The sequence below is a fragment of the Eriocheir sinensis genome, chromosome 29, assembly GCF_024679095.1.
Source record: "Eriocheir sinensis breed Jianghai 21 chromosome 29, ASM2467909v1, whole genome shotgun sequence".
NCBI lineage: Eukaryota > Metazoa > Arthropoda > Malacostraca > Decapoda > Varunidae > Eriocheir > Eriocheir sinensis.
In genome coordinates, this window is record NC_066537.1 from 10,437,960 (window position 1) to 10,456,998 (window position 19,039).

Sequence of the window (19,039 nt, forward strand, 5' to 3'; positions counted from 1 at the left end):
GGTACGAAAGCTTCCAAAAAATCGAATGCACAAGAAAGGAGGAGGAGTAATTTGCTACGTAAAAGTACGCTCCTGCCATAAAAATAGACAAACAGGATGCAGAGAATTACGACTCCGTCTATGTGGAAATAACTGCGAATAATAAGAAACTAACACTTGCGATCGTATACAGGCCTCCAAAACAACAAGCAGCCGATGACACTGCCCTGTACGAAGAGCTTCACTCTTTAACACAAAGTAAACAAGCAATAATAATTGGGGACTTTAATTGCCCTAACATTGACTGGGGACAATTGACTGGAGATCAAGAGGGTAACAGGCTTATAGAAATGGTGGAGGATTCGTTCCTCACTCAAGTTGTAACTCAACCAACAAGAGAAAACAATCTGCTGGATCTGGTATTAGTAAGCGACCCCGACCTCATTCGCGACTGTGAAGTTGGTGAAAAATTAACGGTTGCGATCACCACTTAATCCGTTTCAATGTCAACATAAGTCACAAACTCGTAGACAATCCGTCAGTGATACCAGACTACAAAAAGCAAATTTCAACCTAGCCCGTGAGCTGCTTCCTCCGCGACCTGGGACCAACTTCACCTAACCGACAATACAATCGACAACGTGTGGAACAACTTCAAAGATAAGCTTTTGGGAGTAGAAAAGGCTACAGTGCCGACGAAACCCAGGCGAGTAAATGGTGCCGTAGATCCACCGTGGATGACCAGAGAAATAAAAGGGCGGTAAACTTAAAAAAAGGAATTATAACCTAATGAAAGAGAATGACACGGCCGAAGCCCGTACTCAGTACCACAACAGCCTCAGAGCTTGTCGCACCCTTATTCGGAGTAGTAAACGCAACTACGAAAACAAATAGCGCGTGACATCAAGACAAACTCAAAAAATTCTTCACATACATCAGATCGAAAAGAAAGTAAAATCCAATATTGGTCCCCTGACAGACGAGACTGGAGCTGCAACTCAGGACAGTAAACAGATGGCCAGAATCCTCAACAGTAACTTCGCATCCGTATTCACAGTCGAAAACATCGAAACCATGCCCGAGAACCCTGACCCGCCGAGGGAATCACGCCCAGAAAATTGACTCAATATGCGACCAAGAAGTGAAAGAGTATTTGGATAAACTCGACACGAACAAGTCAACAGGACCTGACGGTTTGTCCCCGCGGTTATTAAAAGAGCTTAAACAACAAATACTTCAGCCACTCACTAACATATTCAACCAGTCTGTTCAATTGAAAAAGGTCCCGGAAGACTGGAAGATGGCGAACGTAACACCAATTTTCAAAAAGGGAGACAAAAGCGTTGCATTAAACTACAGGCCCATAAGTTAGACATAAGTGGAAGGAAAAATACTCGAAAAGATTATTAGAGACAAACTTGTTAAGTTTCTAGAAGACAATAATGTAATCTCCGACACCCAGCATGGCTTCAGAAACAAGCGCTCCTGCCTAACGAATTTATTAGACTTCTTCCAAGGTATATATAAGAACTGGGATGCCCACATCCCCAGTGATGTTATATACCTGGACTTTCAGAAAGCCTTCGACAAGGTACCGCACGAGCGACTCCTTAAAAAACTGCACTCGGCGGGCATTGGAGCCAATCTGATCGCGTGGATAAGAGATTGGCTCACCGACAGAAAACAACGAGTACTACTCAACGGACAGCCTTCCGATTGGCTTCCAGTCACTAGTGGAGTGCCTCAAGGGTCAGTGCTGGGACCCATTCTCTTCATCATATATATCAACGACCTCGAATCAGGACTGAAATCCACAATATCGAAATTTGCTGATGACACTAAGGTGGGGGGAAAGGCCCTCACAAAGACCGACTGCGAAATCATTCAGAAAGACCTCAATCACATTATCGAATGGTCGGAAAAATGGCAAATGTCCTTTAATGTTGGCAAATGCAAAGTCATGCACATTGGGTCCAGAAATAGTAAACACACATACATCATGAATGGGAGACCTCTGCAAGCGATGCAGGAGGAAAAGGATCTTGGAGTCACTATCAGCAGTGACCTGAAACACGCGAATCACTGTAAAAAGCATACAACAAAGCCAACACTATGCTCGGGTTCATAGCGAGGAACTTCGAGTGTAAAACGCCAGACGTGATGCTATCCTTGTATAATTCCATGGTAAGACCGCACCTCGAGTATGCAGTACAGTTCTGGTCTCCTAATTACAGAAAGGACATTGATTTACTGGAAAGGATTCAACGACGCGCCACGAAAATGATACCAACCTTAAGGGCTCAACCGTACGAGGAACGACTCAAGCGACTCAATCTCTTTACATTGGAGAAAAGACGCCTACGAGGAGATATGATTCAAGTCTTCAAGTATCTAAAAAAATTCAATAACGTCGATTACTCCAATTTCTTTGAATTGCAAACCAACCTAAGAACTAGAAATAACGGTTTACCCATTCAGTCTAGTCGATGTAACACAGACATCGGAAGGAGTTTCTTTTCAAACCGAGTCATCCGTCACTGGAACAATCTTCCTTCAGAAGTAGTAAATGCGAATACTATCAACTCCTTCAAATATAGAATCGACCGTCACTTCGCTGCGTCGGGAGTAAACTGAATATTGAGTTGCTTTCATCTGCTCCTCAATATCGAGGCGCTTTCATCTGCTCCTCAATGTCGAGGTGCTTTCATCTGCTCCCCAGGCCCCAGGCTGTCGAGCAGATTAAATCACCAAAGCGGGCAACCTCGTAATGAGCCAATAGGCTTTCTGTTGCCTGCGTTTCCATGTTTCCATGTTTCTCCTTCTATTCTCTCTCTCTCTCTCTCTCTCTCTCTCTCTCTCTCTCTCTCTCTCTCTCTCTCTCTCTCTCTCTCTCTCTCTCTCTCTCTCTCTCTACCTAGGTTTTTACCACTCTTTCCATACCGTCATTTTTTCTTTTCTCAATCCCTCTCTCTCTCTCTTCTCTCTAACCTAATCCTTCTCTTTCTCTGAATCACTTTTTTCTTCCTCTCTCTTCCCCATTCTCTCTTTTTTTCTCTATAACCCACTCCCTCTCTTTCTCTATCATTCTGTTTCTAATAGGCGCACCTACTACACCAAATGTGAGGTACAAACTTGGCGGAGGGACTGTTTTTTTGCCTCGAGCGGCTGTAGCGGGCTAAAGAGTAGGCTATCAGGATTTTTTGTTTTTATTCATAAATGATCCACGAGACATCCTGGAGTTAAATCAAAGTATGTGCTTATCTCTGTATTCATTCATACTCACACTGGTAATAGTTCTGCGGTGTCTGACTCACTTAATTGAGTGAAATTATATTGTGATAAACAGTCAGAAATTCATGTCACTAGCAAAATTGAAAGTAGTAATATAAGTTTTGCCTCCATGAAATATGCTTATTTAAGGTATGATACCCGCAAAATGGCGCGCGGTGTTGCCTCGTGCCACAGTTGTCGTATAAAATATGAACGTATTTTCATATTACTGTTCTGTTGTTTATTCAATGTTCTGTTCAAGAAAAATAATACTCATAATTTTAGTTAGATTTTTGGTTATAAGGATTCTTTACGAAATGCGATTATAACATTACCGCCTACAAGTTAGGAAACGTACTGAATCCTGGATCAGCTACGATGATGTTAGATGCGCCTTTTCACTCACTTTTTCACTCCTTTTTCCTCTTCCTCTCTCCCCTCCCTCACCCCTTCCACTCAACCCCATCACGCTGTCCTTCCCACACGCCTTCACCATCCTCCCTCACTTTCCCTCACCTTCATATCCGTCCATTCCATTCACCTTTTCACTCTCTCTAACCAACTGCCTCTTTCTTTCTCTAACTTACTAACTAACCCACTAACACGCTCGTTCTTTTCCTCTCCCCTCTCCCTCTTAACCCTACACCCTATTACCCCAACCCCTTCTTCCTATTCCTCCTTCTTCTTTTTTTTTTTTACAGCAAAGGAGACAGATCAAGGGCTTAAAAAAAAGAAAACAATAATGAAAAAAAAAAAGCCCGCTACTTATTGCCCCTAAAAAGATTGGAGAGGAGTGTCCGGAAGAGAAGTCAAGTCGAGTCAAGTCTTCCCTTTCTCTCTCTCTGACTCATTTCCCTTTCTCTCTCTTTCTATAACTCACTACTCACTCGTTCTTTTTCCCTCATTCTCTCTCCTATAACATCATCACTCTATTCCTTCCCCCAACATCCACCTCTATCCCCTCCCCATCCCCCTCTCACCTTCCTTCACACCTGTCCACCTCACTCACCTTTCCCTTGTTGATATTCTTTTTCTGCTTCGCCTCCTTGCCGCCGAACTTGCTTTTGTGAATCCTCTTCCGCGCGGCCTGAAAGATCTTCCAGTAGAGGATCAGAATGGCTGTGAGGGGGACGTAGAAGGTGGCCATGGTCGCGAACACCTGGTAAGCGAGATCCTGGGACACTAGACACTTCTTGTGCTCGTTAACCCTCACTAGGAAATCGGGATCTTTCCAGCCGAAGAGAGGGGCGATTGAGACCACCACCGCCGTCAGCCACACCATCAGAATCATAAGCCCGATGCGTGTGCCGTTGCGAGAGTGTATGTAGTCAACTTGCGTGACGGCCCAGTACCTGTAGGGGTGTGGGAAAGGTGTTAGACAGGTTAATTAAAGGTGTGTGTGTTTGTTTTTGGAAGGTAAGGGTTTTAAGTTGGTTACGTGTAGTTTATGTTTATTATTATTATTTTTGTGTGTGTGATGAAAGGGAGGAGGGGTGAGTGTGTGGGAGAGAGAGAGAGAGTGTGGTTGATTACAGGTAACGAAGGTAAGGGAAGGTTTGGGTTTGTGTGAATTGTGAGTTTTTTTTGGTGATGTTTTGGTTTGTTGGGTTGTGCGTGAAAGAAAGTGGTGGTTATGATTAGAGAAAGAAGATGAAGAAAGAGTAAGAAGAAAAGAAGAAAAGGCAAAGGAGGAGGAAAAAATAAGATGCAGGAGAAGAAAGAGGAAAAGGAAAGGGATGGTTATGATTAGAGAAAGAAGAGAAAGAAGATGAAGAAAGAGTAAGAAGAAAAAAAAAAGAAAAGGCAAAGGAGGAGGAAAAGATGAGATGCAGGCGAAGAAAGAGGAAGAGGAAAGAGTTGGAGGCGAAGGAGGAAGACGAGAGAGTAATACAAAATAAAAGAAAATAGAAGAAAATATCAACCCTGCAAAATGATAGCAATGATAAGACGGAAGAGAAAAGAAAGAAGAAGAAAGAAAGGAAGGAGGAATAGGAAGAAGAGGGGAAGAAGGATGAAGAGGAGGAGGAGGAGGAGGAGGAAGAGGAACAGGCGTGATAGGGAAGCGAGAGGGGAAGGTACAAAAAATAAATGTGTGTGTAGGTATGTATGTATGTATATGTGTGTATGTACGTGTGTGTGTGTGTGTGTGTGTGTGTGTGTGTGTGCTCAGGTGTGTGGAGGCGAGAAAGGTACCTAAATGAATTAAGGAAGAGTCAATTTAAGGGAAGGGAGCGTTCTTACCTGTGTGAAAAAGGTGTGACTGAGACAGGTGTGCTGACAGAGAGGGGGCAGGTATGGAGGTGTAGAAGGGAGAGCAAGGGAAAGGGAGGAGGTGAAAAGGGAGAGAGGGTGGAAAAGGGAGGAGGAGGAGGAGGAGGAGTAAGAGGAGAGGAAAGGGGCAGAAAAGAAAGAGAGGGGGAGAAGAAAGGACGGAAAGGAGAGAAGTGAAAAAAGGGGAAGGAGAAAGGGAAACAGAAGAAGGAAGAGGGAAAAGAGAAAGGGAGGAAGGAAAAAGGGAGAGAGGGGGAAAGGGAGGAGGAGGTGAAAGAGGAGAGGATTGGGGCAGAAAAGGAAGAGAGGGGGAAGGGAGGACGGAAGGGAGAGAAGTGAAAAGGGAAAGGAAGAAGGGAAACAGAGGAGGGAAGAGGGAAAAGAGAAAGGGAGATGGAGGAAAGGAAGGTAGAAAAGGGAGAGAGAAAAAAAGAAGAGAGGTAGGAAAGGGAGGAAGTAAAAAGGTAGAAGAAAAGTATAGCAGTGGAAAAGGGAGAAAAGGGAGAGAGAGAAAAAAAAGAGAGGGGGAAAGGGAGGAAGAAAAAAGATAGAGGAAAAGTATAGCAGTGGAAAATGGGGAGAGAGAGGAGAGGAGGAGAGAAAGGAAAAGAGGGGAAAGGGAAATGGGAAAGGAAGAGATGGAAAATGGAAGAGGGGAAAGGGAGGAAGAGGAGGAGGAGGAGGAGGAGTAGGTAAGAGGAGATGAAGGCATTGAGAAGGAAGAGGAAGGAGAGAAAATTAAAGGGAAACTAAGAGGGGAGTAAGAGGAAAACAAGGAAGAGGAGAGGGAAAGAGGGAGAGAGAGATAAATGATAAAGAAGGGTGGAAAGAGAACATGGAATAAAGGAAGAAAAAGGAAAGTGATGATGGGGAGAAAGATAAATAGATATACATACATACATACATACATACATACATACACACATACATACATACATTCATACATACACACATACATACATACATTCATACATACATACATACATACATACATACACACATACATACATACATACATACATACATACATACATACATACAGACAGACAGACAGACAGACAGACAGACAGACAGACAGACAAGATGTGCTGCAATAAGAACCGATAAAGGAAGAGAAAGAGAAAGATAAAAAATAACAAAAAAATAGAAGTATATAACATGAAAATTGGAAAAAATACACAAAAAAACAAACAAACAAACAAAAAAAGAAAAGAAAAGAAAACAAAAGAACAACGCCACTCCATTTCCAAAAGGCCTCCACTTCACCCCCCTCCCCCCTCCCTCCCCCTCCTTCCGCCCCCCCCCCCAAAAAAAAAGAAAACGAAAAAAAATGAAAAAAAGCGAGAAAAAAAGAATCAGTCAGTAAATAAATGAAAAAAAAGATAAAAAAATGGATTCGAGACACGTACACGACTCACCCCTCCCCCCCTCCCCCCCCCCCAAAAAAAAAAGTGTCACCCGCCCCCTCCTAAAATTCCCTTCATACCTGTGTGGGAGGAAAACACAACCAGGTGGGGGAGATGGGGAGGGGAGGGGAAGGGAAGGGAGGGGGGGGAGGGGAAGAGGTGAAAGAAGGGGAATTGAATAGGTGGAGGAAATGAGGGGAGAAGGGATGGGGAGGGGAGGGGAGTGGGGAGAAAGAGGGAAAGAGAGGGGTTTTGAAATAGGGAAGGAAATGAGGGGTGGAGAGGGAGGGGAAGGAGGGGAGAAGAGGAGAGTGGGAGGGGAGGAATGTAGGTGGAGGTAAAGGGAAGGGGAAAGGGAGGGAGGGAAGGGGAGAAAGGGAGAAAAGAGGGAAACTGAATAGGGAAGGAAGGGAGAGGAAAGAGGAGGAGGGAGAGAAAGGGAGAGAAAGAGGGGAAGTGATAGGGGAGAGGAGAAGATAGTAGAAGAGAGACGGGAGGGAGAGGAGAGAAGGGGAGAAGAAGAGAAGTAAGGTAAGGGGAAAGGAAAAGGAGAGAGGGGAGAGAAAGAGAAGAGAGGGAGAGAAAAGAGGGGAGAAAAAGGAGATGGAAAAATATGAGAAAAAGTGGGAGAGAAAAAAATAAGTGAGAAATAAAAATAGGGAGAAGGGGAGAGATAATGGGGAGAAAAGGAAAGAAAAGAGGAGAGAAAAAGGGGAGATGAGGAGGAAGAAATAAAAGACAGAGAAAAGAGAGAAATATAAAGTGAAAGAAATGAACAAAAGAAAAGGGGGAGATAAAAATAGGGGAGATAAGGGGAGGAAAAAAAAGGGGGAGAGAAGGAGGGAAAAAGGAGAGAGAAGGGGAGATACAGGGAAAAAAAAGAAAATATGGAATAGAAAACAATATTGCAGGTCATGGAAAAAGAAATAAAAAAGAAGAAAAGAGGGGAGATAGGGGAGGAAAAAATGGGAGATAAAGGAGGGGATTGGAGGAATAAAATGAAAAAAACATGGAAAAGAAAAAAAGGAAGTGAGGGGGACAAAAAAAAAGAGAAAGGGTTAAAAAAATTGGAGGTATGGGGAGAAAAAAGTGGAGGTAGGGGAGAAAAAAAGGGGAGAAGGGGAGATAAGGGGAGGGGAGGGGTGGGGAATGTCCTCAGTCCCCAAGGCGTCGCAAACTTTCCTCCCCATGGGGCGTGTTTCACCTCAGGCCACGGGGGTGAGGGGGGAGGGGAAGGGGAGGGGAGGGTGAGAAGGGGAAGGAAGGAAGGAAGGGGAAGATATATGGGTGTTAAAGGGAGAGGAGTTTTACACTGAAGGGGAGAGGGAGAGGGAAGAGAAAGGGAAGGGGAGAGAAATAGAGGGGAATAAAAGGAGGAGGGGAAGAAAGGGAAGGAGAGGAAAGGGAAGGGGGAAGAGAGGGAAGGAACAGAAAGAGGAAGGGGGAGAGAGAGAAGGGGAAGGAAGAGAGAAAGGGGAGAGGAGAATGGGAAGGGAAAGAAAGAGGAGAGGGAGAGTAGGAAAGGAGGGGAGGAGGAGAGAAAGGGAAGGGAAAGAGGAAAGGGAAAGAAAGGGGAAGGAAAGGAAGTGGAGAGATAGAGAAGGAAGAGGAGGAAAATGGAAAGGGAGAGAAAGAAAGTGGAGGGAGAGGGATTGGAAAAGTGGAAGGGAGAGAGTGGAAAAGAAAGAGAAGGGGAGGGGAGGGAAAGAAAGGGGAGAGAGAGAGAGGAGACAAGGAAAGGGGAAAAAGGGAGAGAGGAGAAGGAAAAGAAGGACTTGAAAAACTAGAGGAAAATGGATGGAAACGAGAAAGAAGGAAGAGAAGGAATGAAGGAAAATGAAGAAGAAAAGGAAGAAAAAAGAAAAGATATGAAAATGGAGTATAAAGGAGAGGAAAAGGAAGGAAAGAAAAGAGGGGATAGAAAGATAGAGTTAAATAGATAGATAGATAGACGGAAAGAGGTTAAGATTCGTTTTAGTACCGTGCCAGTATTTCATGACCTACCTTACGAAACATCACTAGCTCTTCATATCTTTTCTACAGACGTTCAGCAATCATGGAAACGCTTTCAAAATCCAATTCAAGGACTATTTAGTGTTGAAAATAGCGGATAATATTAACGAAAGCGTCGCCTCCTCTGGCGGCGGCCGCGGCGACGGTGCCGCCGGTGTTGCGAGAAATACCTCCTCGCAGAATTAAGTCGCATATACATGTAGGGGGGGGGGGGGGTCCAGGGGGGGCCGCGCAGCAGCCCCTGGTTAGAAAGGGGGGGGGATCGAGGGGGGCGAAGCCCCCCCCGTTAGCAGGTCGTAAAGTTCGGCTGGAGAAGTTTAAATATGCTCCCCGACCCTAAACCCTCTGCGAGCTATTTTGCGGCAGCGGCGGCGGCACCGTCGCCGCGGCCGCCGCCAGATGAGGATACGTTTTCGTGAATATTATCCGCTATTTTCAACACTAAATAGTCCTTGAATTGGATTTTGAAAGCGTTTCCATGATTGTTCAATGTTTGTAGAAAAAAGAGCTAGTGATGTTTCGTAAGGTAGGTCATGAAATACTGGCACGGTACTAAAACGAATCTTAACCCAGACAGACAGACAGACAGATAGTCACAAAAATGAAAAAAAGTAGAAAAAAGGAAATCCGAATAAATGGGGGAGGAAGGGAGGGAGGGATCGGAGGAAAAGGAGGAAAGATGGAGGGCTTTGGTTATGGGTAAGGAAGAAGTGAAGCCGTGTGAAGGAGCAGCTGTTGAGGAGGAGGAGGAGGACGAGGAGGGGGAGGAAGAAAAAAAGGAAATTACACAGAATAAAACCAGAAGGAGAGAGAGAAAGAGAGAGAGAGAGAGAGAGAGAGAGAGAGAGAGAGAGAGAGAGAGAGAGAGAGAGAGAGAGAGAGAGAGAGAGAGAGAGAGAGAGAGAGAGAAACTTGGAGACTCTCAAAGATTTTAATTATCAAACATTTTTTTCATATTTTTTTCTTTCTTTCTTTCATTAATTAATTCATATTTTTTCGTTATTATCTTTTCACTGGCGATCACGTACACACTCTCCCTTGACCCAAATACGCACACACACACACACACACACACACACACACACACACACACACACACACACACACACACACTCATAATTCATACATTTTTTTCGAGACATGAGAGTAAGTCTGAAAAATTCTCTCTCTCTCTCTCTCTCTCTCTCTCACACTTTTCCTTCTCCTTTTCTTTTTTTTCCCTTCTTTTATTCCTCATTCCTCTTCTCTTTTCTGCTACATCATTTATCTTCCTCACTTTTTTCCCTCCTCCTCCTCCTCCTCCTCCTCCTTCACTTTCCATCTTCTCAATCCTTCTTTTTCTCACTCTCTCTCTTTCTCGTTCCATTCATCTTCATTTTTCTCATTTCTTCTTTTAATTTATTTCTCCAACTTTTAATCTCTTTTGTGATCTTCCTTTTCTTCTTATTTTATTTTATTTAGTAGCTTAAAAACAGAGATAGATAGATAGATAGATAGAGATAGATAGATAGATAGATAGATAGATAGATAGATAGATAGATAGAGAGAGAGAGAGAGAAAAAATACATTCTCGTCCCTTTTCTTGTAATATCTCTTCTTTTCCTTCTCTCCCTCTCTCTCTCTCTCCCTACATCAATCATTAATTTTTCCTCTCTCTATCTCTCTTTTTTTTTTCTCTTTTTTATCAACTAACCAAATTAAACCAATGGCCTTTGATAACTGATCTCTCTCTCTCTCTCTCTCTCTCTCTCTCTCTGATGATGCTAATGTGTTTTCAGTTATTCTAATTTTTTTTTCGTATTTTCTTTTTTATTTTTCTTCCTTTCTTCCTTCCTTATTTTCTCTCCTCTTCTTCCTCCTTTCTCTCTTTCTCCTCTTAAAACTTCCTCTCTCTCTGTTCCATCTTTATTTGTTATTGCTTTCTCTCTCTCTCTCTCTCTCTCTCTCTCTCTCTCTCTCTCTCTCTCTCTCTCTCTCTCTCTTCTTATCTCCTTGTCCCTTCCTTCTTTCCTTCCCCATTTCTCTTCTTCTCGTTATGTCTCTTCCACATTTTCTGAACTCTCTCCCTCCCTCTCCCTCTCTCTCTCTCTCTCTCTCTCTCTCTCTCTCTCTCTCACCATCAATCACCACACACACGCCGCAGAGTGATGAATGAGTGCCTTGATAAATGAGCGCTGTAAATGAATCAATAGATGAATGCCAATAAATAAGTGAATATATATAATGAATGAATGAGTGAATGAATAGATGGATGGGTTGAATAATTTGGGGTATTGGTTTGTTTTGGTTGTTGGTTTGGTTTGTGGGAGAGAGGAAGAGGGAGAGAGAGGAAGAGGAAGGATGCTGGGATGGAAGAGTATGGGGTACAGAAGGGAAGGGGAGAGAAAGAAAGAAAGAAGGAAAGAAGAAAGAAAGAAAGAAGGAACAGGGGAGAGATAAGATGTGAAGAAAGGAGGGAAGGAAGAGAGGAAGAGAAAACAGGGCAAAGGAAGGGGAATGAAAGAGGGAGAGAGTGGAGGAGAGAGGGGAAGAAGGAGGATGATATGGAGGAGAAGGAAAGGGGAGAGATAAGATGTTGAGAAAAGGAGGAAGAGAAAGAAGGAAAGAAGAAGAAGAGAAACGGGATAAAGGAAGGAGAAAGAAAGAGGGAGAGAGAAGAGAGAGAGATGAAGATGGAGGATGCTGTGGAAGAAAAGGAAAGGAGAGAGAAAGAGGGAGAGAGAAGAGAGAGAGATGAAGATGGAGGATGCTGTGGAAGAAAAGGAAAGGAGAGAGAAAGGAGGTTAATAAAAGGAGAAAAAGAAAGAACGAAAGAGATGAAGGGAAATTGGATAAAGAAAGGGGAAGGAAGGACAGAGAGAAAGAAGAAGGAAGAGGAAGAGATAGGATGTGATGGAGGAGGAGGAATAGTGGAGAGAAAGGAGATTAAGGAAAGGGAGAAGAGAAAAATGGAGAGACAAGAAGAGAAATGGGTTAAAAGAAGCGGAAAGAAAGGAGAAGGAGGGAGAGATAAAGAAAAGAAGAAAGGGGAGAGAAAGATGGTTTAAGAAAAGGGGGAAGAGAAAAGAGCGAAAAAAGAGAAGAAAAAGGATATAGAGAAAGAGGGAAAAAGGGGAGAGAAAATGAGATAAAGAGAAAATAAAAGAGATAAAGGAAGGGAAAAAAAAGAGGAGAGGAAAAACGAGAAAATAAGAAAAAATATGGAATGGAGGAAGGGGAAGGAAAGAGGGAAGAAGGAGAGAGAAAGGGATGAAGAGAAAAGGGAAGAGAAGAGAAGGCTGAAAAACAAGAGGAAGAAAGAAAACAAAACACACACACACACACACACACACACACACACACACACACACACACACACACACACACACACACACACACACACACACACACACACACACATGTACGTTTAATTATCCTCCAAGCCACCGGGGCGAGAGGAACCATGTGCGTGTGTGTGTACGTGTAGATCAAAGACTGTACACACACACACACACACACATACACAGGAACACAACGGAAGCACACGTCGTATTGAATTTGTGCTCTCTCTCTCTCTCTCTCTCTCTCTCTCTCTCTCTCTCTCCTCCTTCTCTTCCTCCTCCTCCTCCTCTTCCTCTTCCTCTTCCTCCTCTATAAAGATACTCACTAACACATCTCCCTCTTACCTACCCCTCCTTCTCTCCCCAACACCCCCCTTCCCCGTTCTCTTCTCCCCCCTACCCCCCCATACAGGTAAATATACATACAGGTAAACACACTCAAGAGGGGGGTATCAAGACACCTCTCCACATCTCTCTTTTTCATCTTCTTTTTTTATTTTTTATTTATCTTATTTATTTTCACCCTTGAGCTGCTTCGTTTCCTTTCTTTTCAGGTAAATACTTTCACTTTCACTCCTGCTTACCTTTCTCCATTCTACTTTCTCTACTGTCCTCTCACTCACACACGCCCTTTTCCTCTCCCTTCCTTTCCTTCTCCTCTTCCTCCCTTTCCTTCCCCTCTTCCTCCCTTTCCTTCCCCTCTTCCTCCTTCCCCTAACACAGGTAACACTCTCACTCTCATTCCTGCTTACCTGTCTTCCTCCTGCTTTCTCTACTATCCTCACTCACTCACTCACTCACTCACTCTCCCTTTCCTTTTACTCTCCCCCTCCTCTTCGACACAGGTAACTCTCTCTCTCGCTTTCACTCCAGCTTACCTGTCTTCCTTCTATTTTCTCTACTATTCTCACTCACTCACTCTCCCTTTTCTCTCCTCCTCCTCCTCCCTCGACACAGGTAACACTTTCACTCTCACTCACTCACCTGTCTAGCGCGATGGCCACCAGGTGTAGGATGGAGGCAGTGCAACAGAGGACGTCACTGGATGTCCACATGTCACAGAGCTCAGGCCCGAGAATCCACTCCCGGCTGATCTGTGAAGGTGGAGAAGGTGGAAGAGACAGGTGGTTAGTAGATGAAGAGTAAATGAAAAGGTGTGTGGAGGAGGAAGAGGGAGTGAGGGAAAAGGAAGTGGGAGGTGGATGAGGGGGGGGGGTCAGGGTGGAATTCAGGGTGTGTGTGGTGAAAATGGGTGAGAAAGAAGAGGGGAGGGAGAAGAGAAAGGAGAAGAGACTAGGAAAGAAGAGTTGAAGAGAAGAGGCAGAAGAGGGAAGGGGGAAGAGAAGAGAAGAGAGAAGGAAAGAAGAGTTGAAGAGAAGAGGAAGAAGATGGAAGGGGGAAGAGAAGAGAGAAGAGAGGGGAAGAAGAGGTAAAGAGAAGAGGAAGAAGAGGGAAGGGGGAAGAGAAGAGGGAAGAGAGAAGGAAAGAAGAGTTGAAGAGAAGAAGAAGGGGTGAGAGAGAAAAAGGAATGATAAACAGAAAAGAGAAGAGAAAAAGGGAAGAGGAAGAAGAGAGGAGAAAGAAGATGGGGAGGGAAAGAATAAAGAGAATAAAGAAGATAATTGAAGGGAAGAGGAAGAAGAAGGAAGGGGAATGGGGAGAGAAAAGAGAATAAAGAGAGGAAGAAGATAATTGAAGGGAAGAGGAAGGCAAGGAAGGGGAAGAGAGAGAAAAAAAGGATAAAGAGAGGAATAAGATAATTGAAGGGAAGAGGAAGAAGGGGAAGGAGGGGAAGTGGGAGAGAAAGGAGAATAAAGAGAGGAAGAAGATAATTAAAGGGAAGAGAAAGAAGGGGAAGGGAGAGAAAAATAAAATAAAGAGAGGTAGAAGATAATTAAAGGGAAAAAGACGGGGAAGGAAGGGGAAGAGGGAGAAAAACGAGAATAAAGAAGGGAAGATAATTGAAGGGAAGAGGAAGAAGGGGAAGGAGAGAGAGAAGAAAGCCAGAAGGGGAAGGGAAGACAATGATAAAGGAAGGGGAAGGGAAGGGGAAGGGGAGGGGAAGGGGGGGAAGGGGAGGGGAAGGGGGGAGGGGAGGTTCCTACGTGCCCTTCCCCTAATGGTGTTTATCACGACTCCTCTTCTCTCCTCCCCTTCCTCCTCCCCTCCTCTTCCTTTCTCTCCTCCATTTCTCCCTTTCTCTCTCTTCCTCCTCCTTCTTTATCTCTCTGTTTTATTTTCTGGTTCGTATTTGTTTTCTTCGTTCGTTTCTTCCCTCCTCCTCCTCCTTCTCTTCCTCCTCCTCTTCTTTTTCCTCTATTTCTTCCTCATTCTGTTTATATATCTCTCTCTCTCTCTCTCTCTCTCTCTCTCTCTCTCTTCCAAAACCCACATTTACTTCCCTTCCACTGAGAATGGGAACACACACACACACACACACACACACACACACACGCACACACGTATACATGAAAAATTGCACGTCTCGTCTTATCTGATTTTCACGCCCATATATATATTTTTTTCTGTGTGTGTGTGTGTGTGTGTGTGTGTGTGTGTGTGTGTGTGTTAAAAAATGCATGGAAACAGTGTAATCCATTCAGCGATTTATCAGCTTCACGATTACATATCTGTCTATCTATCTATCTGTCTATCTGTCTGTCTGTCTATCTGTCTGTCTGTCTGTCTATCTATCTGTCTATCTGTCTGTCTGTCTGTCTGTCTGTCTGTCTGTCTATCTATCTGTCTATCTGTCTGTCTGTCTGTCTGAATACAAATAAAGAGAAATAAAATCGTATTGAGAGAGAGAGAGAGAGAGAGAGAGAGAGAGAGAGAGAGAGAGAGAGAGAGAGAGAGAGAGAGAGAGAGAGAGAGAGAGAGGAAAATAAACAAATTAAAACGTGTAAAAATGAAACAGAAAACTCGTTAAAATCAATCCCTCTCTCTCTGACAGCTCCCCTACTCGTAAACACATTATTTTACTGTACCCAAAAAAGAAAAAAAAGAAAAAAAGAAAAAAAATGAAAAAAGAAAAAAAAAGAGGAAAAAAAAAAAAGATACTCTGAACGTGATTTTTGTTTTGAGTTCGCAAAATTATGTTCACGTGTTCCTTTTTTTTCTATGGAGTCCGTCACGGGTGTATATATATCTGTTTGTTTATCTATCAACCTATCTATCTCCTTGTCTATCAATCCGTCTATTTGTATGTGATTCTCTCCTCGCCTCTTCATCTTCCTCTTTCTTCCTCCTCCTTTTCCTTTCTTCTTCCTCCTCCTCTTCCTTTCTTCTTCCTCCTCCTCTTCCTTTCTTCCTCCTCCCCCTCCTTACCTTCCTCACATGCTATAGAATAAGTGATGGTGACTCATAAAAGCGGGGATGAGGAGGAAAAGGAGATGGTGCAGAGGAAGGGAAAAAGAGGGAAACAGGTGAAGGAGGAAAGAGGAAGGGAAGAAGATGCGATAAAGTGATGATAAAAGATAAGAAAGGAGATACGAAACGGGAGAGATAGAGAGAAAAGGAAGAGGAAGAGAAAGGGAGGAAAGGGGAAGAAAAGAAATCGAACAGGGAGGGAAAAGAAAGTAATGGAGGAAAAGATGATGAAGGTGAGAGGAGAGAAAGGAGGAAGATAAAGCGAGGAAAATGGGAAAATGGTGGGAAAGTGATGAAAGGGGAAAATTTGATGAAAGTGAGAAAGAAAAGGAAAGAAAAAAAGGAAAAAAAATGAGAATGAGGATGAGAAAAAGAGAGAAAAAAACAGTAAAATAAAAAACAAAAAAAGATGAATGTGAGACGAAGAGAAGGAGGAGAAAATGAAGGAAAATAAAATAAAGAAAGTAAGAGAGGAGGAAGGGAGGAGAAAAAAACGAAGGAAAAGGAAAAGGAGAAAAAATGAAGGAAACAGGAAAAAAAGATGACGGAAGCAGAAAAGAAAGAAGGAAAAGGGAAGGAAAATGAAGGGGAAAAAGGTGATGAGAAAGAATGAGAGAAAATGAAGGTAAATAAAAAAGAAAGAAAAATAACAAAAAAAGACGATAGAAGAAGAGAAAGAAAGAGAAAGGGAAGGGAAAATGAAGGGGAAAAAGGTGATGGGAAAGAATGAGAGAAAATGAAGGGAAATAAAAAAGAAAGAAAAATAACAAAAAAAGACGATAGAAGAAGAGAAAGAAAGAGAAAGGGAAGGGAAAATGAAGGGGAAAAAGGTGATGAGAAAGAATGAGAGAAAATGAAGGGAAATAAAAAAAGAAAGAAAAATAAAAAAAAAAAGACGATAGAAGAAGAGAAAGAAAGAGAAAGGGAAGGGAAAATGAAGGGGAAAAAGGTGATGGGAAAGAGTGGGGTGTCAGGTGTTTGTCCCTTCAAGCGATGATGGAAGAGTTAGCATAGAGATGAGGAAAGGGAAGGAGGAAGGGAAGGAAGGGAGGAGGAAGGGGAAGGAGAGGAGAGAGAAGGAGAGAGGAGAGAGAGAGAGAGAGAGAGAGAGAGAGAGAGAGAGAGAGAGAGAGAGAGAGAGAGAGAGAGAGAACTACTCTCTCTCGTAATCCACAAACTTGATGATTACTTTCACTAATCTTTCATTTCTTTTTTTCTTTTTTTTTTCAATTATATTTTTCGATTCAAATGATTTTTCCTCCTCCTCCTCCTCCTGCTCCTCCTCCTCTCACCACAACCTACAATATTACCTTTCCTTTCCCTCCTCCTCCTTCTCCTCCTCCTCCTCCTCCTCCCCCTCCATCACACCCTTATTTCCCTTCCAAAACGTATAATATTACCTCCTCCTCCTCTTCCTCCACCTCCTCCTCCTCCTCCTCCTCCTTAATTTAAATATGGCGCCCGTCTTCCATTTTACATTTAATTAGTTTTTATTTTTTTTCTTACAGTTCAATGAGCCGATAAGAAACGTACATGTGTGTGTGTGTGTGTGTGTGTGTGTGTGTGTGTGTGTGTGTGTGTGTGTGTGTGTGTGTGTGTGATACTGAGATCGTGTTAGTATGATTTGGAGGAGGAGGAGGAAGAGGAGGAGGAGAAGGAAATGGAGAAAGAAGAAGAAGAAGAGGATAAAAATGAATGAAGGAAGGAAAAAAAACGAAAAAAAAAGTACCAGAGAAGAATGAAGAAAAAATGAAGAGGAAAAGAAGACAAAGAGGAAGAAGAAAAGTCTGGAAACTCCAATAACAGAAGCACACACACACACACACACACACACACACACACACACACACACACACACACACACATACACACACACACACACACAGTTTTTTTTCTCGTTTCAATCATAGTTTTTAATGGAAATATCTGAACCACCAAATGAGAGAGAGAGAGAGAGAGAGAGAGAGAGAGAGAGAGAGAGAGAGAGAGAGAGAGAGAGAGAGAGAGAGAGAGAGAGAGAGAGAGAGAGAGAGAGAGAGAGAGAGAGAGAGAGGAGAGAGAGAGAGAGAGAGAGAGAGAGAGAGAGAGAGAGAGAGAGAGAGAGAGAGAGAGAGAGAGTTATTTTAAGCACAATTCAATATTTCGTTCTCTTCTGTTATTCCTATCTCTCCAAATTCCTTTATTATTATTATTATTATTATTATTATTATTATTATTATTATTATTATTACAATTATTATTATTATTTTCATCTATATTTACGCTTTCTCTCTCTCTACTACTCTACTACTACTACTACTACTACTACTACTACTACTACTACTACTACTACTACTATTACTACTACTACTATTACTACTACTACTACTACTATTACTACTACTTCTAAAACTACTACTACTACTACTACTACTACTACTACTACTACTACCACTACTACTACTACCATTATCTAAAATCCGTAAAAAGATATCCATTATCCGTATATATTATTTTCACATTTACGAGTTATTTTTTTCCCTCTATTTTTTACTACGCATAAATAATGGATGCAAATGAAGGGAGATACAATGACAGGCAACTCTTATGTATGTATGTATATATGTATGTATGTGTGTATGTATATATGTATGTATGTGTGTATGTATAAATTCGTATTGGGTGTTGATGTGATAATATTTGTGTTTGAATATGTGAGTGTGTGTGTGTGTGTGTGTGTGTGTGTGTGTGTGTGTGTGTGTGTGTGTGTGTGTGTGTGTATGTACGTTGGTTGGTTTTCTTCACTTCTCTTCCCCTTCTCACGACAGAACTGACCTCCTCCTCCTCCTCCTCCTCTTCCTCCTCCTCCTCCTGTAAGTTGCCTTCTCTTGTCGAGTTTGTAATTAAGAGAGAGAGAGAGAGAGAGAGAGAGAGAGAGAGAGAGAGAGAGAGAGAGAGAGAGAGAGAGAGAGAGAGAGAGAGAGAGAGAGAGAGAGATGTAAGCATTTCTGTATACAAACCGTAGGAAGATAGGACCCTCTCTCTCTCTTGAAGTGGACAAGGGGAGAGAGAGAGAGAGAGAGAGAGAGAGAGAGAGAGAGAGAGAGAGAGAGAGAGAGAGAGAGAGAGATACATAAGATTGAAACACACACACACACACACACACACACACACACACACACACACACACACACACACACACACACACACACACACACACACACACAGTCCCTTGCCTTATATAAACGAACGAAAGGGGGAATAGGAGAGAGAATGAATATAGAGGAAGAGAAAGAAAACAAAAAAAGAGGAAAATGATTACTTACAAATAAAATAAAAATCAAGATATAAAAAGATTAGAAAGTGGAATAAAAATGATTAAGAAAAAAAGGGGAAAAAATGGAAATAAAATGTACAATCTTCTTATTCTTC

At 42.7% G+C, this 19,039-nt stretch overlaps 1 protein-coding gene across 2 annotated transcripts in view; it reads right to left on the minus strand.

Moving 5' to 3' along the window:
- The window catches only part of LOC127005040 (5-hydroxytryptamine receptor-like), a 182,715-nt gene that overhangs the window by 11,278 nt on the left and 152,398 nt on the right, over window positions 1–19,039 (minus strand). For both annotated transcript variants that reach the window (XR_007758243.1, XM_050873489.1), the window contains exons 6-7: window positions 13,244–13,353; window positions 4,259–4,601 (exon numbers count right to left, since the gene is read on the minus strand). Coding sequence is in view for 1 of the 2 variants with exons in the window: in XM_050873489.1 (XP_050729446.1) it covers window positions 4,259–4,601; window positions 13,244–13,353 (453 nt within the window). In the remaining variant the exon portion in view is untranslated. The remainder of the gene's footprint in view (window positions 1–4,258; window positions 4,602–13,243; window positions 13,354–19,039) is intronic.